Raw genomic sequence first — 22,158 nt, forward strand, 5'->3', positions numbered from 1 at the left:
TTTTAATTTAAAAGCCGTTGGTTTGAACAACACCTGAGTGTTAGTGTCATTTTATTCACTATTATTTGATCCCACAGGGGGGCACTCGAGATCTACGTACAAACATTTTGTCAACACCAAACCCAGTCAGAGTGCAGCTGATGGTTCTCCCGATCAGCTGAATTACAGGAAATCAGGTGGTTGTCTTGTTTCGAAAAATGTCTCGGATCAACAAATGAGGTGCTATTGGTCCTCCAGTAACCAGTAACGACAACAGTTTTAATGAGATAACATTTCACACACTGTTACTGTGTCCTGACATAAAACCAAACTGCTTTGCAGTCTGAGCAACACCAGTTCCAGTACCGGAGTATTAGTGTCAGTACAACATTCATAGCATTTAATTCAGGTTTATTTCCTCCCACTTGGGACACTCAAAGTCTATCAGTCAGATCTTTTGCCAACAACAACCCAGCGGCTGTGCCAGAATTACAGGAAATCACGTGGTCGGTTTTCTGGTGAAATACTGGAGATCGGCACTCGGGGTGCTGTTGGTCTTTGAATGCTCTTCATCCCGACTCTATTTTAAGTAAATGACATCATCCTCCCACCAGGCTGCTGAACTCCAGACACACTGAGAGTCTGGCTGTCCTCATGTGACCTCTGAATAAAGCTTCTGTGTCGAGGCTTCAAGAGTCAAACAAAATCATGGAGTTTTTATCTGTAGACCTGCTGAAATATAGAGTTTGAACATATAAAGTGACTCATGCACTGAAAATAAATTACAGCAGTGTTTTCATTAACTGGAGGAGCTGCTCTCTGTAACTTGCTGCCTCCTATCTGAGCTGCTTTGTTGGGTTTCTGTGAGCCGCTGTGGCTTCAAACACTCCTGTCACTCACATGATTTTGGTTTCCTGTTGATCTTCACATAACATACCAACACAAACCCTTCAAAGGCATGTGAAGCATGGCAGCACTGCCTATAACCACCTCTTGTGGTTTATGAGTCATCGCTGTTTATTCTCCATTTTCAGCTCTGTTTTTCTCTCACTAGATGACAGTCGTGCACAGTGAGTTCTCTCAGCGTCGAGCCTTCTGAAAGTCCCGAACTTTACCAAACTGCCAGGCTCACAGCTTTTACTGAAAATCACATGTCTGCTGGTAAAGGTCCGGACACAGCCAGGCGCGGCGCTCTTACTCTGCCTTAAAGGCTTTGTCACAGATCCAGGTCATGGGTTTTATTTTGCTGACGGACGATCAGTTTCTGTTTGGTATTTTTTTCCTCTCTGGTGATCAGTGCTTTAGTATTTTTTCCCAGATTTCCCTCAGCTGACCGTGTTTGACTGGATATTGTTTCATTAACATTAAGCTTTAAAACGAATTCTCAACTGTAATCTTATGAACTTCCTGCAGTAAATGTTGCAATGGGCGCGATACCCAGGGGAAATTAGGGGATTCACAGAAGACCGGGGGGGTTTACCTGACAATAAAACAATAAAAATACCCCACAGTGAAGATATGCAGCTGTTATTACTGCAGGAAAAAACACAGATCAACATAACTGTCAAGAATCACCTTATTCTCTAAGATCAGTGATGTTTATATGGCGCCATGCTCCTCCTGATTATTCTATCCAGTCCTTTTCCATTTATTTCTACTCTGTTCAAACTCATGATCTCATGTTTCAAACAACACGTGATGGTAAAGCCGCACTGGTGTCATTTTGTGCTGCATCGACTGCTTTATTAGTTTCAGTTGCGAGAGAAGTGAGTGTAATGTATGCTGAAACCAGTCTGTGAAGTCAGTATTTTCTTTATCCTACACGGGCCGTGAAGGTTCAGAGATAAGCAACCAGAGTTTTTTTGGATATTAAAAATATAAAATATACAAAAGATCCAAAAATGTTGTTTTTCTGTTGCACAGCTGATTAAATTTTTGACTCCATTGTTTCCTGGTTAAAGGCTGCCGAATCAAACCAAACTGCTAAGTAAACCCAACAGAGGCTCTTCTTCCTCAAGAAGCTAAAACAGACCAGACTTTCTGAGCTGCTTTTGAACTTCTACAGAGCAACAACAGAAAGCATCCTCTGTCTTAGTATGAAAGTGTACAGCAGCTGCACCACGAGACAGAAAGAATTTGGCCCAGGTGGTGAGAACAGCACTGGGGATTGTTCAAAGTCAACTTTAACAGCTGGACTCGCTGGTCGCATCCAAAAAAAGGCCACATGTATCGCTGCAGACCCCACCCACCCTGGAAATGGACTCTTTATACACCACCAGACTGAGAGACAGCTTCTTGATCAGAGCTGTGAAATCCATTTCAGTTCTGTGACTTTTTGCTCATGTTTATTCTGCAGACCCGCACACATGGTGGAGTTTGATAGCGCTGCTTTATATAGAGTCTTTCTTTTTTGTGTGTATGTCCAGGTGTGCGTGTTTATGTGCATGTAAAAGGGCGAGCTTAGTGTCTCATCTTTTCTGTGCTGAGACCTGCAAAATAAAATCTTATTGTATGAAGACACAATGACAATAAAATGATTCGTCTTTATCTGCGACTGATATTCTAAAAATGCTTAAATATCATCAAACATGGCTTTCAGTCATTTTTAGCCCAAAGGAAATTACTCTGCTCTGTCTGCATTGACACTTTGGGCATTAAGCAAGAACTTTCCACGACCCTGTGAAAACTATGAAAAGTTGTTGGAGAATAAATGAACGATATCATGGTAGGAAATACTTTAAAGACTGAAAATGGTGTAGCACACACTTGGTGACTTGAAGGTTAAATCCTCCATGTTAGGATCCTCACATCATAACAGATCCAAACACGGTCCAGCTGTGAACCATCGAGGATGGAAACAGGACCCGTGGAGGGTGTCATGCTGTGTTTGGACGTTGGCATTTGATCCTTTGGGTCCTGGAGTTTACACAGTGGGCTTCAGATGATCTGACCTTGATCCATCAGATCAGACTGGGATCTGTGAGTTTGAGAGTCGGGTGAACGCCATCAGGTCAGTTTCTTTGAAGTGTGCTGGGTTCAGTGGAGGACGCTGCCATTGGGGAGGTGCATAAATTTTAACATGAGTGTTTTCATATTTCATCATGATTTTCTGAGATATTTGTTTCAGTAAAATTTATGATGTCAGTGTTTGTCATTAGACATCAGGCCTTCACTGCACAGAGTAAAAACCTGTTCCACTCGGTCTGCAGCAGCGTTTCGGTGGGTGGAACGTGGCGAAGAAACATCTGCATAAACGCCAGCAGGAAATATTTACCTGCAGAACAAAGCTCTGAAATCAGATTATCAGTATTATTCACTTTAGTGATATTAATTATGTGGCTGTTTGATGTAAAACACTGCAAAAAACAAAACCAAAACACAAACTGTGACAGAGAATCACAAACGTCATGTTTTCAGTTACAAGACTTTGGGCGTGTTTTTAGTTTGGTCAGTTTTGGCGCTGAATGAAAAGCATTACACAAAAAGGAAAGTGAAAGCATGAAGAGCGGGGAGTTCCCGCCTCTGAAGTGTGGTGATATGGCGCTACAGTGATTAGGCAAAAGCTTCGAGACGCAAACACACGTACATACGAAGACATACACACAAAAACACGTACGTTAAAATATTTACACACAGGTTTGAGTATAAACACGACTCTTTTCTTTTGTGGTCATCAATCTAGGTATCTATCATTCTTTACATGGTTGTCGGCCATTTTGTGACTGGATGTGTGTTGATTGTCAATCTAAGATGGCGGTCTGTAATTTTGTGCCCGCCTGTCTTCGTAACCCGCAGGCGGTACGCGACTCCTGATGGGAAGCAGCCAAATATAATAATGAGTCATGCTGCCCAAAACCCTGGCAGCTGTCAGAGTTTAAGTACTATTACACTTCAGCGAATGAGAATAAGTAGCTCCAAAGTTTTGGGGAAAAATAATGCAGCAAAACCCGTCTACAGGTATATATTAAATATACCTGTGTTGTTCATAAAGTCTTCAACGCTGGCTAAACTTTAAAGATGACAAAAGTTTATTAACGTTCAGTAGAAACAAACACTGACTGGTGTCCGGCTGTGACCTGAGGTGACGTTTTGTGGAAGCACGGAGCGGTGACAAAATGGCGACACGTGTTCGTCAAACTGAGGCTGATGTTTGTCGATAGAGGGAGTTGGTGTTATGCTGTTTGTGGGAGGAGATCTGGTAGTTTTCCAAAAACAAACAGCATTGATAGTCAGGGACTTTCCATTAGATATGAAGGCATTCATCAGTTTCTTTCGTTCTTTGATTCATTGCATCAAACTACAGTCACACCCATTTAGTGGCACCATCGGTTTTTACTTCAGTAAAAAAACAGGATCACCTTTCAGCCAAATCCATTGTTCTCACTGCGAGGTCATTTAAATGTCCTGTGAATGTATTTAAGGTTTTATTTTAAATAAATGTGGGACACAAAGCATAAAAAATAATTCCATAACACGTTTAGATTCATCTCTGATGCTGTTTATTAATCTTTATTTGGGATATAAAGTACCAATAAAGCAACCTTTGGTCTCTCTGATCATAAATTAAGGTTTATGGTGTTTCCTGTATGTGTGTCAATCATTTATTCACCTTTAATTGCAGTAAACACAAAACAACATTTATTAAATATTCACACAAGCTCCAGTGCATTCTCACACAGCTTTATGCTGCACAGTTGTGCAGAACAATGATCTCAGCAGAGACTCAGCAGTTTGTTACTGTGGCGAGTTTCTTTCAGAGAAAAGCTTCAGTTTGCAGTAGCTTCCCTTCACGTCCATCAGCTCCCAACTGCAACAACCTGATCTGCGTTTCGATGGTCTTCAGCCTGTGATCTCACCAAAATGATCTGGTCGGGAATGTTGGAGAGAAATTGTTGAATCTATTTGTAATAATAAAAAGCTGGAATAAGAATATTTGCTACTAAAAACAGCATCCTGTTTATTATAATGCAAATTTTTTGTTACGAAATAATTTGAAGAAAGTTTAAAACGGGAGTCTGTGGATTTTGGAATCAGTTCCAGTGAACTGGCATAAAAACCAGATGAGCTCAATCTAACTGGTCCACAGGTGTCCCAGTTTGTCTTTATCTGGTGTTTCTGGGCAGTTTGGTAAGAATTTCAAATAGAAGTGTGAGTTTGAGTAATACAACAGTGTTAATACAATATTTTCAGTGGGAAACTAAATATCTATTATTTTAATATTTTGCCCAGATATAACCCAGCCAGAGTGACAGAGTGCAGCTGAGCAGCTGAATTACAGGAAGTCACGTGTTCGGTTTTCTGGTGAAAGTTCTGCAGATCAGCACTTTGGGGGTCTGCTGGTCTTCTAATGCTCTTTATCACAGCTCTATTTTTAAGTAAATCCTCCCACCAGCCCCGACATCCTGAGCGTCTGCCTGTCCTCGTGTGACCTTTGAATAAAGCTTCTGTGTCAGGCCCTCTCACAGAGTCCAAGAACATAATGAGGGTCTATCTGTAGAGCTGCTGACATATAGAGAGCTTAACTATATGTAAAGTGAGTCACGCACATAAATCACATCATAGTTATAAGCAGGAAAAGTTGCTTTCTCTGTCTTGTTTGATCTGGTTTTGTTGGGTTTCTGTGAGCTGCTGTGGATTCACACACTGTTGTCACTGATCATAACACAATAAGAAATTTCCCACGCGTGGGAAAAATAAATCTTATAACAAAGAGCCTTGACGGGTGTGAGAAGCGTGGCAGCGCTGCTTATAACCACTTGTTGTGGTTTATGAGTCAGAGCAGTTTGTTTTCCATGTTCAGCTGTTTTTCTCTCACTAGATGTCAGTCATCTGCAGTCAGTCCTCTCAGTGCTGAGCTCTCTGAGAGTCCCGAACTTTACCAAACTGCCTTACAGTAAGTCACATGTCTGCTGGTAAAGTGCCAGATACAGCCAGGCGCGGCGCTCTTACTCTGCCTGTATCACAGATCCAGGTCATGTGTTCTGTTTTTTTCTCTGGACTCAACAGCAGATCTCAGATCAGTGCTTCAGTATTTTTGCCGGGACTTCCCCCAGCTGACCGCATGACACAGCATGTATTTGATTGGAGATTTCATTGCAATCAAGCTGGGAAACGACTTCTCGACTGTAATCTTACAAATGTCCTGCCTTAAATGTTGCAACTCCTGCGATCATCTGGGGAATTTGGGGGATTCACAGAAGACTGGGGGAGTTTTACCTGACAGTAAAACAATATAAAATACCCCACAGTGAAGATATGCAGCTGTTATTACTTCAGGAAAAACTAGATCAAAATAATTGTCAAGAATCACCTTATTTCTCTAAGATCAGTGAAGTTTTTCAGGTTTAATACAGCAGCACGCTCCTCATGTCTCTTCTAATCCTTTTCTGCTCATTTCTGCTTTGTTCAAACTCACGTTCTCATGTTTCAAGCAACATGTGATGACATAAAGCTGCATTGGTGTCATTCTGTTGCGCGTCGTGCTGCATCGGCTGATTTGATGCATTTGATTTAGAGAGAAGTGAGTGTAATGTTATACTGAGTCCAGTCTGTGAGGATGACTCAGCAGAGTCAACACAGAAAAACATCCATGTAGTTCAGTTTTAGTTGTTTGGCCTGCAGACTGAACTAAATAATATCAAATATAGAATCAAACACAAATACAACCTGTCAGGTGACAAATCCACCAAACGTCAAACTCAGTTTGGGTTCATCAAACTATGTCTGTTAAATGTGATTTTCAATCATTCTTTTTCTATTCATTATAATAAAATCAATCACCAGGATCATAAATGGCGCCTGATAGCTGTCTGTTATTGTTGCCAAACCAATGCACCAGTTCCTGCAAACACAATATTTTCTCTGTAACTACACGATCAGTTTAGTTGGATAAATGATTGATTGGTGTTTTTGTACTGGAATAAACAAACAGATTCACTTGGAATAATGATTATAATTAAGAATATGCAAAAATGTGCAGCTGTGAAGCATCAGGGCATGGGTGGAGACAGGAGCTCTGCAGGTGTCCTGCTGTGTCTGGACATTGGTGATGGAGGCTTTGGGTCTGGGTGGGTTGCAGGTCGACCCTCTGTGGATCTGACTCCTTGCTCAGACTGGGATCTGTGAGTTTGTGCTTCAGTTCACATTTTCGATGTGTGGAGGGGCGCTGCTGTTAGTGCACATTTTAACAGTTTTTATATTTCTTCTAGATGCATCTTCCAGAAAAGTGACATCATTGTCCGTGTCAGATTAAACCTCGTCAGCCTTCATAGCACAAAGCAAAAATAAAACCAGTTACACTCGGTCTGCAGCAGTGTTTCAGTGGGTGGTGCGTGCCAAAGTAACATCCACATAAACACCAGGAGGAAGTTTTTACTTTTAGAGCGATCCTCTGTAGCTACATGATCGATATCGTTCAATTTAGTGTCGATAATAATTTGTTGGTGTATGTATTTTTTTTTAAAAAGAGACTCACAGACATAATGTTTTTGGTCACAAGACTTTGGGCGTGTCTGTGGTTTGGATAAGTTTGGCACAGAATAAAAAGCATTATCAAATAAAAAGAAAGTGAAAGCATGAAGAGCGGGGACTTTCCACCTCGGTGGTGTGGTGCAGCGATGTGGTGCTGACGTGATTAGGCAAAAGCTTCGAGGCACAAACACACACAGAAACACACACGTGTATATGCTGCATAAACATATTTATAGGTGCACATTGAGTCTCCACCAAACACACAACTCTTTGGTTTTATGCCAACGCTATGTGGGGAATCGTCTGTCATTTTACCGAGTGTCTAACTTTATTTGCACTCGTCAGCCATTTTGTGACTCAGTGTTCAGTGTCGGCCTAAGATGGCGGATGGGAGTTTGTGCCCTTCTGCCTTCCTAACCTGCAGGCGGTGCAGGATTGTGGATGGGAAACAGCCAAGTTTAGCAATGAGTCACACCTGCAGCAGAAACCTGGGAACTCCAAACTATCAGAGTTTAACCATCGAAGAAAAGTCTTTGTTTTCAGATGGACTGTGACGCCGAGTTTTAGGTGAAAATAAAAGACCAAATGTCACTCCTGAACAAGAATATTAACCTCCACGCTAATGAAAATAAGTTAATCTAATGTTAGGGGAAAATATGGCACCAAAACGAGCTAAAAATGAAGATGATTAAACTTGTTTTAAATGTCCTGTCGTTAGCAGACACAGCAGGGATGTTTCCATCGTTTGAGTTTTCATGTCATCTTTTATAAATGCAGTGTTAACAAGGTTTCAGAACACATTTAGCTGTGGGCTGCAGTACAAATACAACATGTTCATAAAACTTTAAAGCCACAGCGCTGGTTAAGTTTTAAAGTTCATTAATGATCAAAAGAAACAAATTCTGACCCTGTTTGAGTCACCTGACCTCAGCCGCCATTTTGTGGATTCACAGACTGATGACCAAATGGCGACACGTTGGTTCAGGTGAGCCTGATCTTTGTCGATAGGGGGGGTTGGTGTTTTGCTGTGTTTTGTGTTTATGGCATCAGGCAACTTTCCAGAAACTTCACTGCCAGTAAAAACAGCTCTGACACTCGGGGAGTTTCCATCAGCTCGAACAATAAAACCCAACCCTCGCTTAGATTTGATGGCATGTATCTAAAATTCTTTCATTTTCATTCTGGGCAAAAAATGCAGTTAGATCCTTCAAAAGCAGAGATACCAGAGACGCGATGAACAGGAGAGGCACCGATATGTAATCACAGAAACCTTTAGATTACTACAAGCATGAGTATTAATGTAATTTGGGTGTTTAGTACAATTACTTATTATTTTTTAATTGTTTTTCCTGTCACAGTAAAGTAACAGGTTACTATTATTTTAATTTCAGCTGCACCGATTTTGTGGCATTTTGAAAATGTGACCATCTCAGTTTTTCCTTCATTGGGAAAAATTTATCAAATGGCCAAAACCATTAAATGTCCAGTGAAAGTTTTTTTAAGTAAATATGGGAAAACAATCCAGCACATTTAGATGAGTCTGTGATTAATTTTCTATGATGTTTTTGGAGGGAAATAAAGTAACCTTTGATCTCTCTGATTAACGATAAATGAAGGTTTATGGCTTCATACGTTTGATGTGTTAAACATTTATTCACCTTTATCAAAAGCCAGGAAATGGAACAAGATTATATCATGAAGATACATATTTAAGAAAAAAATCAAACATATGTATAATTTAATCAAAGGTTTATTACCAAATATATACAAAACAACATATATTCAATATTTACATAACCTCCGGCTCATTCTCACACATCTGTTTGCAGCAGAGTTTTACAGACAAAGATCTCAGGACATCGAGCTTCAGCACAGACTCAGTTTCCTTCAGTGAAGAGCTCCTCTTTCAGTTTGTAGTAGCTTCCCTTCATGTCCATCAGCTCCCTGTGAGTCCCTCGCTCTTCAACTTTTCCACCACTTACAACAACGATCTGATCTGCGTTCTCGATGGTCTTCAGCCTGTGAGCGATCACCAGGAGGGTCTGGTTGGGGATGCTAGCGAGGGACTGCTGAATCTGTGCAGAGGCAGAAGGAGAAAATATATTATTAGTTATAAACCTCGTGAATTATCTTTTCTATTTGAAAGCACAGACAACAAACAACAAAAAACATTTCCTATTAGTAGGACATTTTAAAAGAAATTAATTTTTATAACATTAGTTAATATAACAGAAAAATAAGAATATTTCACAGCATGTTCTGTTAAATAAATGTTTTGTTATGAAATAAATACATGTTTATGATGGGTTTCTTTCAAACATGCAAGACCAATGAGCAGATAATCAAAATGCTCTCTGATTTAGTCGCCTGCAGAAGACTGAAGACTGTTTGTGACTTTTGTAGTATTAAAGTTACAACATGTAGTCATAAGTGTTTGAGTTTAGTTGACTATTCATCATGTAGGGGTTAAAAGCACATTAAACTTTCAATTTTTGAGTCCATCTTTGAAACGTAAACCTAGAAGCTTCTGGCTGCTGGCGAGACCTTCAAATGTGCAACATACTTTATTTTCATTCTCAGTATCCAGAGAGCTGGTGATTTCATCCAGAATGAGGACCTGAGGCCGTCTGACGAGAGCCCGAGCGATGGCGATGCGCTGCCTCTCACTTTTAGCTAACTGACCTCCACCTTCACCCACCTCTGAGAAACGGACATAAAGTCACAGATTAAGTTTTAATGCAAACATATTCATATCTTATAATACAGAGTGAATCTACAATGTGCTGATGTCCCAGTGATGAAGAACTTCATGCAAAGCAGGTCTGCATGCAGCCATGAAAAACAGCCTGAGAGGAAGTTTAAACTCTGTACCTGTATCGTAGCCTTTCTCAAGCTGCATGATGAAGTCGTGGGCGTTGGCTTTCATTGCTGCGTCCTTGATTTCATCCAATGAGCAGCCTTTAAGCCCGTATTCAATGTTTTGTCTGATGGTGCCAGAGAAGAGCACAGGCTCCTGGTTCACCACAGAGATCTGTTAAACACACATAGCACATTATACATGTAGAATGAGACAACTTTCTTACAGAGACAGATTATTAATATAATGATCTAAAAATCATGTGTTTTAGTATATTTGAATAAATAGACATTTTAAAAACAGACAGGAGACGGAAGCTTTCAAAAAGCATCAGGATTCATGATGAATCACCTTCTTGTGGAGGAACTGGTGATCATAGGATTTTAGCGGTTCTTCATCCAGCAGGATTTCTCCCTGCTCAGGCTCGTAGAAACGCTCCAGCAGACTCACGCAGGTACTTTTTCCTTCTCCAGATGGACCCACCAGTGCCATCATCTGACCAGGCTTCAGCTCCAATGAAAAGTCCTGAAACACGTTATAAATGTGGTTATTCTAACAGAATAAATGGATAGGACAATCACACCCACATTAACCAACCCGCCTGTATTGCATTCTCACCTGCAGCACTGTTTTGTTGGGGTTTGCAGGATAGGTGAAGTTGAGACTCTTGAAGCTGATGTGTCCTCTCAGCTGATCAGGTTGGAGTTTGCCGTCTGTGCTGACCAGAGCCTTTCGGTCCAGGTATTCGAACACTTTCCTAGCAGCCCCCACTGAGTTCAGCATGTCACCAAAGATGAAGGTGAGCGTCTGAGAGATGACAGTCTTTGGTAAATGGATCACTTAATAATAATAACAGAGATGCATGTATGTTCAATATTGCATATGATATAATATTTTGCAATCAAATACTTAAAATAGTGAAAAATGGTGTAAAAGCTTTGAACCATCAACACTTTGTCAGTCATCTGACACCGTTCTTCTGCCTGTGCTGAGGATGAGTTAAAAACCTGGTGAGGCAGCATTTAGATTTTATGTTCCAGCAAAAAATTGTCTCCAGTTATTTTGTGATTTTGGAATTTTTGGAGCTCAGAAACTTCAATTTTGATGCTGCAGGCTAATTCACCTGAAAGTTTGTAATCACAAGTCCTGAATGATAACATAACAGAAAGCATTATGGGATACCCTGATGTTGTCTCCAAGATCTGAGTGATAGAGGATGAAGGAAACCAGGTTCCCTGTGGTCATCTGTCCCTTCTGGATGAAAAGCCGTCCATAGTATAACACAAAGACCTGCATGGCCAACCCTGTCAGCTGTATAGACACACACACCAATGCTGCTGAATACGGCAATACACAACAATTTGTACAAACACACCCTGTTCTCTAAAAGACACAAAAAACAAACACCTTACCCTTCGTGCAAGCAGGTAAACAGCCCTAACAGTGTCCCGGCGAGTTTTGATGGTGTGTGTGACCATCAAGCGGTCACCATAGCGGCAGATTTCATGCTTTTCTGTGTTAAAGCTTCGTACTACTCGGATTCCAGACACTACCTCATTTGCAGATTCATTTGCTAAAGCCATGGAGTCCTGCATAGCCAGGGTCAACCTCTGAGGAAAGCATAAAGGAGAAGGAAACAAATTTACTGTAAACCTTTGTAAATCACTCACATTTGTTTTATTTTAATTAAGGTTACGTCCATGGCATCACACACTTATGACTATGTGGATTCGGTATCAGTTTATTGTCTCTTTAAACCTGCTTTTACCTGGTAGTGTGTGTCATACATGTTTTGTAAGAGGCCAGTGATGGGAGTCTCCATCAGTACCAGGAATGTGAGCTTCCATGAGAGGTTCAACATTAGAGAGATTATGCCCAGTGTCTTAAGGAAAGTCCTCAGCAGTACGTTGGCATTCAGACACACTGTTCTTCCCATCAGGTTAGTGTCTTTAGACAACCTCGATGTGATTTCACCTGCATGGAAAATTAATAAAAGCCTTTACTGAAGTCATTCTGTCCCTCCTTGGCCTCGTCATTTTAATTTCTTCTTTACTTATTCTGTCCTTTGTGCACACATGACAGCCTTACCTGTCTTTATTTTCTCAAAGAATCCGATTTCCTGTTGAGTCAAAGCCCCGAACAGCTTAACTTTGATTCTGCATGTGTAGGAGCTGATGGCACAAATTAAAAGACCCCCTCTGCAGCCAGCACTGACAGAACTAATCAAACCATCAATAAATTGGAAAAAAGTCAGTTATATATTATATTTGATTCACAGAATAAACCTGAAGAAAACACACTGTCTGCCTCTTACCCTCCCAGAGAGTAAAGGCCCATGAAGAGGAGAGCAGACAGGAAGTCATTCTCCTGGTAATTACTTCCAAGGATGTCAATTACTCTCCCAGTGTAGAAAGGGATGAACATCTCACCTGAGAAGAGATGCACAGAGGTGACATAATCACACTCATTCAAATTCAATCATCAGTTAAAAATCCCAAATAAAATAAACCACCATCATTGTTATCAGAATAAATTTAGTTCCAAAAACAGAATCGTAGCTCTTCAGAGGATAACATCTCCCATATTGACCGTACTATTTTAAAATATGTGCAATAACAAAGTTTCCTAGTGTTTAACATTGGTAAATCATGTATCATTCATTCAATCACACAAGCACTTCTAAGCTTAAGTATCTAACATTCATACTCCGATGGATGCATCGGAGAGCAACATGGAGTTAGTATCTTGCCCAAGGATATTTGGCATGCAGACTGGAGCAGCCTGGGATCGAACCACCGACCTTCTGGTTAGTGGCTGATCCGCTCTGCCACCTGAGCTACAGCCACAACATTCTTTCCTGTGTTCAGACCCATCAGTCTTATTATCTTAGCATCACCTTTGTTAGAGCTGAAATATCACTTATCTACTTACAGATGACAGCCAGCGACAGGAACACAAGTCCTCCAAACAGCAGGGGATAGTCTGGTCTGAACAGTCGGACGACTCTCGTGAAAAGCTCTCTCGACTTTTGTTTCTGCTCTTTGCCTTCGGCCTCTTCGTCGGTGTCCGGGATGGTGATCTCCCAAAACAGCGCAGCAGCGAGCGAAGCTCCGCTGAACATGAGCCAGCAGCGTACATCTCCCAGCTGGCCGCACTGGCTCTCCTCTCTGTAAAGCGCGTTGGTCCCGGTTTCAAACACAGCGGGGAGCAGACTGTGTGCAGTTATAAACCGAATCAGCAGCGCTTTGGGAACCCCGAGTGTGAGCAGGCAGACGCCGATAAGAGCCAACCAGCGGAGAGCCGCACAGAGCCAGAGACGCGTAAAGTGTCCAAAGACGCTGTGAAACACCGCAAATCCTGACGCGTAAAACAGCAGAAGGTCGACAGAAAGTGATAAAGTAAAAGCAACGACTTGGCGCATTGTTGTTGCTGTGATCGCTGCCATTTTTCGGCAACACTCGTCCTCAAATGACCTGCTGTGTCGCAGGACCACAGTTTTAGGTTTATGTACTTTCAGTTTCATTTTCTCACAGGATGAGGAGTTTCCCTTAAATCCAAAATGCAGAAAGCAACACCAACTGAAGCAGGACAGTGCAGGACGGTTTCTTAATATCCCTTATATGAAGTTCTTTTTTTTTTTTTTTTACTGCACATGCAAACTAACAACCGACATTGTCCTGGATTAAACTTGCAACTGTAACATTCAGTGTATGAGACACTGAATGTTACAAAGGTTAATGTTTCCTTAGACCATAAAGCAGCCTTTAAAGATTTTTACTGTCGAGTGAAATGAAGAAAATCTGTGATTTGTTTTTGGAGAATTGTGTCTCTGACAAGAGGCCTCTCATAAAAGATGGTAACATTTCTCTGTTACTTATATTGAGGCTTCAGGAACATCCGGGGTTTCAGCCACTCCCTTATTTACAAGTGGTCAACACATGCAGATAGATTCACATATTTGATTTGGCACATATTTTTATTCCAGATGCATTCATGACAAAATTCCCACTCAGGTTTGAACCAAGGATTCTTCTTGTGTTAACCCTGTAGAGCTATGGAACATCAGGGGCTCTGAATATTTTCCAAATATTACCCATTTATTGCATTAAAAGATTCAAATAATTAATCTTTAGTAAGTTTAAGAGGCTAAGGTTGCCCTTAATGATGAAGAGTAACAAAAGCAGCGGTGTAATGTATTTGTATTTTGCAGAGAAATCAAACATCATTTAATGCAAAACTTATTTTTCAATTTTATTTCATTTGATGAAACAAAAATGTAATCAACTGTAAAGACAGGGTTTTATTAACATAAAGGTTTGTTGATATAAACTTGAAATACCTTTGGATATTAGTGAGATATGCAGCAACTTGTTATTAAAGATATACCGCTCCTTAATAGTTTCATCACAGGCTGAGTTAATTGACAGTTGTGCCAAAACTGTGAGCCACAGCTTCTGTGAGGACAACTAATGTGTTATTGGTCAAAGAAGGTGGGTAACTGATTTCCTAGAATCACTTTCTCCTCTGTGCCGTGTTCATCGATGGTGACGATGTAAGCCACGCCGCCGCTGGAGCCATCACGGTTCATTGCCAAAGAAAGAGCTACGAGAAAGGGAAATGAACAACACAATATTATTTTTACAATGCAAGTTATTACAATATTTACTAGCTGTAACATGACATAATAGAGTAGGTGTTGTGAGCTGTCAGTATAAGAAACATCAACTGTCTGGTTTCCCCTGAGCATCAAATCATCAGAAGCCCTGTAGAAAAAAACAAAAGAAAAAATCTTACTGTTGACAACAAACTGCTGGCACTCCTGCTTGTTCATGCCTCTGCGATACTCAGCATCAACAAACCCGTAAACATACGAGCTGCCGGAGCCGCCGACTGCAAACGGTTGACGTGTCAGGAGCCCTTTCATAGTTGCAAACACCTGGAGTTCAAAGGGCACAGGAGCAATGTCATTTATATGGATGATACCTGTAATAACATCAAGTGTGTTGGCTCATTAAGGCATCTTATTCAAAGCTCCTAGCAACAAGCAGCAGATGTTGCTGAACCACAAATGTATTAATGAAACTTTTCCCAGTGATCTTTTAAAGCAGGGGTGTCAAACTCCAGTCCTCAAGAGCCGGTGTCCTGAATCTCCCTGCTGCAAAAACACCTTAATAAAATTAATAGGTCATAAGCAAGACTCTATAGAACTTGAGTGCATGCTGAGGTGGCAACCCCTAACCCTACTCAAGTAAATTAAAATGAAGTGTTTGGAAAAATGTACTTCTAGAAGTACTTTTATTGCGCCATGTTCAGTTATGAGCTGCTCTAACATGAATCAAATGGCTGACTTTGTAACTCAGCATGCACTCAAGTTCTATATTCTTGCTAATGACCTACTAATTTTATTCAGATGTGTTGCAGCAGGGAAACATGGAAAAGTTTCAGGACAGCGCCCCTGGAGGACTGGAGTTTGACACCTGTGTTTTAAAGGCTCTATTTGTTCCTTTCAAACTGTAACCACCAACATGTGATTACTGACCTGCCCTCCATTTCTTCTGTCCCAGCCGGCAACAATCAGATGTGCTGACAGCTCCTCTCTGTATTTGTATGAGATGTTCCTCACCAGAGTGGCAGCTGAGCGAACCTGAGGGTCCTCACCAACCTCGATACTGACAGAAGAAGACATAATAATACATACTTTATGAAAATGCATCACAGCTTGTACTGTCTGGTATGCAGAGTCATACTGTCAGAATCTGACTGATGAGAAAGCAAACTGAACATTACATACACGAGACGGAAGACTATCAAAATAAAACAGGAAATAAAGCACACTGAGACCAGACTTAGACACGTGGACTTCACACAGACCCTGGAGATAAAGACACAGACTAACCACGATATGATAATAGGAATAGCAACTGGTAAAAACAGAGATTAGAACTAAAGACAGAAATTTGGCAAGACAAGAAAACCAGACAGTAACGGACACAGAACACAGTGAGCCGGACAGACATGGGGCACAGAAGGTAAACAAACATGGCGACACAGTTGACACAATGAGACAGGACAGGACACGAAAAAGGATATTAGCATAAAAAACCAAGAACTCAAAATACCCAGAGGCACTAAGAAATACTGAACTCAAGACAGAGTAGTAATACAGAACTAGAACCTGAACATCTCTTAATTCCATAAGACTGAATCACAAATTGAAAACAAAAATACTGGGTCAAAGACTCAGGACGATGACAGAACTCTGTTGGTCCAAAGCTGGAAATCCCATGTACAATATTATAAGGAAGGATAAGTACAATTTCTAAATATTAATTAGATAATTACCAAGTCTTAGTTCTAAATGTTTCAGTGTATGGTCTCACGTGTTTTGCAAGTGTCTGCATGTATTTAGATGCACTGAATGGAGCCTGACATTATTAAGCCTGACAGATTCCTACACACAATACCAACATGTGGTAATATGATATATTTTATTTTCCTTTTTTCAGGCAGACCTTTACACGCTCTAATAGGCTAAATTCTAAGAAATATTCAGCATAAAAAGTTTGAAGATATTCATTAGGAAAATAGTATACTCAGTGTTAGTATTTATCATTTTTTTCACAATAATATCTAGACTTTTACTCTGAATACCATTTTAGTTTGAACAATAAAGAAACCAGAAAAAAAATGTTCCAAAACATTTACTGGAATGTAGGTGACTCAACTAAAGGTATTTAGAGTTAAAAAATATTGAGAGATAGATTTAAACTTGTTAATTTTTAATAAGCTTATAAATCCCCAATTCCAATAAAGTTGTTGTGCATTGTAAAATGTAAATACAATCAGACAGCAATGGTTTAAAAATCTCATAGTCATATTTTACTCACAATAGAACCTATAAAATACACTAAAAGTTTAAGCCAGTTTACTGTTTAATGAAAAATATTAGCTCATTTTGAATTTGATGGCAGTAACAAATTCAAAATGAGCTAAAGTTTGGGATGGGGTCAAAAATAGGCTGGAAAAGTAAGTAGTACTAAAAAGAAAAAGCAAGAGGAACATTTTACAGCTAATAACGTAAACTGGCAACAAGTCAGTAACTTGATTGGCTACAAAAAAAAACATGTTTTAGAGGCAGAGTTACTCAGACGTAAAGTTGGGCATACGTTCAGCAATCAGCAAAAACAAAAGTGCTGACTATTTTTTACAAATTTCAAAATAATTTTCCTAAATGTAAAATTCAAGACTTTGAATATCTCATCAGCTACAGTTCATAATATCATCAAAAAAAAGTCAAATCTGCAGAAATCTCTGTGTGCAAGGGACAAGGCTGAAAATCAGTACTGGATACCTGTGATCTTTGGGCCCTCAGGTGGCACTGCATTAAAAACAGGCATGATTCTGTCATCAAACTCACTTCATGGGCTTAGGAACACTTCCAAAAATCACTGTCTTTGAGCAGGCAGTTCACAGTGCTATCCAGAAACACAGGTGAAAGCTCTGTCACCCAAAGAAGAAGCCCTATGTGAACATGAGCCAGAAACGCCGCCATCTTCTCTGGACCAAGGATCATTTTAAATGGACTGAGGAATTGTTGAAAACTGCTCTCTGGTCAGATGAATCACAATTTGAAATTCTCTTGGGAAAACATGGACACTGGTACCTGCGGACTAGGAAAGGGACCATCTGGCTTATTACTGGCTTAGTTCGAAAGTCTGACCCTCTGATGATATGGTGCCTGTGGCGTTGGCAGCTTGCACATTTGAAAAGGCACTGTAAATGGACTGATTCGTATATAGTGCTTTTCTACTGTCCTGGAGCACTCAAAGCACTTTATACAACTTGCTACATTCACCCATCACACAAGCACTTTCTTCTACTTTAAGTGCTTTCAATTTAAACGTTCATACACATTCATACTCTGATGGAATCATCGGAGAGCAATTTGGGGTTAGTATCTTGCTGAAGGATACTTGCCATGCAGACTGGCGGAGGCAGGAACTGTTCTGTTATTAGAGGTTGTGGGTGTTATCTAACTGGAGGCATAACTCACAGACACACAAGACCCACCATTACTCCAGTGAGTATCCTTTATTATTTTTAATCCCCCTCCCAACAACAACCCACCACAAACGCTCCTACCTCTTCTCATTTACCTGATACTACAGGAACCACCAACGAACCACCAACCTTCCGATTACTTATTGACCTGCTCTATCTACTGAGCTACAACCACTACAGCCACAGCTGATGATGAAACGTATACACAGATTTTAGAGGAATATATGCTCCCATGCAGACCACATCTTTGTCAGGCAAGACTTTGCATATCTCAGCAAGACAATGCTGAACCACATACTGAAGCTATAACAAAAGCGTGACTCGTAGTAGAAGAGTCTGGATGCTGAACTGACCTGCATGCAGTCCAGTCTAGCTAAAATGCTCTACCACAGAAGAATGGGACAATACTACTCTCTCAAAAGTTCAGCAGGTGCTCTCTTCATATGCCAGATGCTTACAGACTGTTGGTAAAATAAGAGGGGTAACTACACAGTGGTAAACTTGGCCCTATGTTTTTTTCATATGTTCTGCAGCCATAGAAATGTGAAATGAGATAATATATTTTTAAATAGTTTACTTCCTCACTTCAATTGTGTGATGTTTTTATACACTCTATAGTGAATAACATAGTGGTTTATCAGACTTGTGAATCATTCATAATGTTTTTTCATTTAGATTTTACACAGCATCCCAACATTCTGGGTTACGGTTAGGACTGGATGCAAACAAGCTTAATCAGACTTTAAGCTTTTTTCTGTTTTACAATCTTACTATTAAATTATAACCTTACTTATGAAAGGATCACAGTGTATCAGCCTTTTTTCAGTACTTTGTGCATTTACCTGTGCACATCCAGCTGGTAGTTGACTATCTCAGCCATGGTCTGAGCATCTGCTGCAGATCCTGACAGAGCACAGTAGATCTTATCATGGAGGGGAGACAGTTTGTTCATCACCCTGTTCACCACCGTCTCTCTGTGTGGAGGATGAAGGGAGAGATTCACATTGAAGGGTGAATATGTTAAAATAGGAGGAACTGTTATCCAGGCAGAAACGGTCACACGGCGAACGCGCACGTTTGCGCGGGCACGACTTACCCAGCAGACACTCGGGAATCAGACCCCAACACGACCCCACCATCATACTCTATGCCAATAATGGTTGTCTGCGAATAAAACAGGAAAAAAACAATATTCAGAATTACTTCCGCTTAATACGCAGCTGTAATGTTCGCATTTAGCCCACGAAATAAGAAAGAGCGCAGCACTGCGCACACCAACAGTCCACCAAACCTATAAAAGACATAAAACTTTCTACTTACTCCTGTTTTCACCTCCTCTGACAACCATTCTGGTGCTGCTTCTTCCAACATGCTGCTGCAGAGATAACTACACACCGACAGCAGTCTGATTCCTCACGTAAACCGAAGCGTTTGGTCGAGCAGCTCCGGTTTGATTTCACTTTTTTACGTTTTAGAAAGCCTTCGTTTATGCTTCAACTTCTATTTTTGCTACTCTTCTTTTGCTTTGATTTACCAAACGATTTCTGCAGTCAGGTTTTAGACGGACGCCATGTTTTCCCTGATAAACTCGAAATCGAAAGTTAGGCTTGTTCACCCTCAGCACTGAGCTGCACCAGTAACAGCCTGTGTTTCAGTCAGCTGAGCTTCTTTGTGCTGCACGCAGTTCAGTAGGTCAACACTGAGAAAGTATTACAGCTGAACAGGGGAGCCAAAAAGGCGTATTTATACCTAAACTGTGTTCCACTCACTGTCGGTTTATGTTGTATTGTAATTTACTCCCTTTACCTCCCACATCCTGCAATGATTTGCTGCGTGAATCTTCTCTCATCTGGAGATATTAAATTTATAAATAATTTTGGTAGGTGACTTTAATTTACATATCAGTGATCTCTCTAACTGCGCTGCCACAGAATTCCTTAACATTTTTTAATTCAGTGCAGTGTTACTGAGCCCACACATAACTATGGCCACACTTCTATCAGTGGATAAGGTTTTCACGCTTGGTTTATCTATAATATTTGCATACGTTTTGCATACGTTGTCATTTTTGACAAATTTGTTTAGTTTTATATCTTTAATGAGCACTGGGCAGCTAGATTTCCTGCTCTCCTTTCTATTATGACTGTATCCACAACCATTTTTTTCAGATATCAGTGACTTAGTTCGTTGGTTTAATAGTGTTTGTTCATTAGTTCTGGATAGGATAGCACAGTTAAAAGTCAGATTAGCCTCAGTCATCAGTTCTCCCCCTTGAATCAGTGATCACATCAGTCACCACAGAAGACAGTGCAGAATGAATCTCCACGTTCACTACCTCCACACGAAGGAGTTACTAATCACGCTCATCCAACTCATGAGTGTGAGAACATCTTATTTTGCTAATTAGCTAATTAACTATAATAAACATAGTCCAGGGTTCTTGTTTGAAACCATAGGAGATTCCTTCTCAGTTTGCTGTCTTCTGTCATCTTCTTATGATTATGACAAAATCTGCATTTCTTTAATGATGAAATCAAGAGTATCAGGTTGTAGTTCAAGTCTCTACCCTGTCAACTGGCTCAAGTTTCTCACCCAGGTCTGTTGTCCAAGTTTAAACTGATTTCTACAACAAATCTTTTTTATATATTCTCACACATATGTTTTTCTTCCTGCCCACTGGACATTAACTGTCCTAAATTCATTTAAAAGGTTTGTCCTGTCATCTTCCCGTGCCTTCTCTTTGTTATAAAGTAACAATGCTTATCTGGCTGCTTTCCAGCCAGCATAAATAGCCAACATCTTTCCTCCTTAGATCACAAAGTTTTAGATAATTGCAGGTCAATTACCAAACTCATGTTTAAAATCTCAGAGAAAGTTGTTGCTCATTGGCTCCTTCAGCTCACTGAAGGAAACAACGTCTTTGATAAATTCCAATCAGTTTACAGACAAAACAACAGCACTGAAACAGTTTTATGGAAAATTACTGTTATTCTAACGCGTTCAGATGAGGTTGAACATTAGATTTTAGACCTGATCAACTATCTGCAGCCTTTGATAATGTTGCTGATGCTACTTTTATCAACAGATAATTTATCAAACAGATCATTTAGAAATCATATAAATCGATGTATATTGTATGTTGAGTCCCCCAGGGGGTCAATCCCTGGACCTGTTCTGTTTATTTGTTACCCCTAGGTTTCTGGTTTTGATAGACTCTCCTACCATTGCTATTCAGATGACACACAGTTGCACTTTTCTGTTAAGGCCCAGACAGTTTCTCTAAGGAGGTTGGTCAGTACACTGGTCCCTCACCAGTAACATCAAATCATCACCAACATCTGGATTTTGAATTTCATATACGCTCAAGGCTCATTCAGACTTATTTTCCTCACCTCAGAAATATTTTAAAAATCAAACTTTTGCTGTAATTCAATCATCTTGGACTTTTAAACACACTTTAATTTTCTTCTGCCTTTCTTCTTCTACTACAGTTCACTTTTCACATGCATCTCTCAGTCCTCCGTACCTCATGTCAAACTGCAATCCTTCAGACTATTCTGTGATTTGTTTTAAATGACTGATGAAAACACATTTTTATAGGTTTTCTTTTCCTTAATCTTTTCTCCTTTATTTGGGGCAATAGTTTACATCTTTTTGTGTGTATGCTGGAATAAATGTGTGAACCTCTGGCTGATTAAGTGTCTTTTTATGTGTATGTTTGAGCATGTCTAATTCAATGTGTGGCTTTAACTCAAACTGTGAAGCTCTGCAACTCTGTTTTAAAAAGGACT

The 22,158-nt window shown here is 40.2% G+C and overlaps 2 protein-coding genes across 2 annotated transcripts; both read right to left on the minus strand.

The window, feature by feature from the left end:
- Positions 1 to 9,183: 9,183 nt before the first annotated feature.
- Positions 9,184 to 13,811, minus strand: tap2a (transporter associated with antigen processing, subunit type a). Its single transcript, XM_086280848.1, has 11 exons — positions 13,238 to 13,811; positions 12,621 to 12,735; positions 12,395 to 12,525; positions 12,075 to 12,280; positions 11,719 to 11,916; positions 11,489 to 11,617; positions 10,925 to 11,113; positions 10,658 to 10,831; positions 10,321 to 10,480; positions 10,013 to 10,149; positions 9,184 to 9,524 (listed from the first exon to the last, which is right to left on the minus strand). Exons 1-11 carry the CDS (start codon positions 13,749 to 13,751, stop codon positions 9,327 to 9,329), a joined length of 2,151 nt encoding a protein of 716 aa, XP_086136974.1. The 5' UTR covers positions 13,752 to 13,811; the 3' UTR covers positions 9,184 to 9,326.
- A 456-nt stretch (positions 13,812 to 14,267) lies between these two features.
- Positions 14,268 to 19,989, minus strand: psmb9a (proteasome 20S subunit beta 9a). The gene is made up of 6 exons (XM_086280900.1): positions 19,688 to 19,989; positions 19,464 to 19,531; positions 19,210 to 19,341; positions 15,846 to 15,975; positions 15,101 to 15,242; positions 14,268 to 14,908 (listed from the first exon to the last, which is right to left on the minus strand). Exons 1-6 carry the CDS (start codon positions 19,736 to 19,738, stop codon positions 14,781 to 14,783), a joined length of 651 nt encoding a protein of 216 aa, XP_086137026.1. The 5' UTR covers positions 19,739 to 19,989; the 3' UTR covers positions 14,268 to 14,780.
- Between the last annotated feature and the right edge of the window lie 2,169 nt (positions 19,990 to 22,158).

This window comes from Aulonocara sp. 'chitande type north' Nkhata Bay, linkage group LG22 (assembly GCF_057382095.1).
Source record: "Aulonocara sp. 'chitande type north' Nkhata Bay isolate Kocher_YH1m ecotype deep benthic linkage group LG22, A_spYH_male_GT1.1, whole genome shotgun sequence".
NCBI lineage: Eukaryota > Metazoa > Chordata > Actinopteri > Cichliformes > Cichlidae > Aulonocara > Aulonocara sp. 'chitande type north' Nkhata Bay.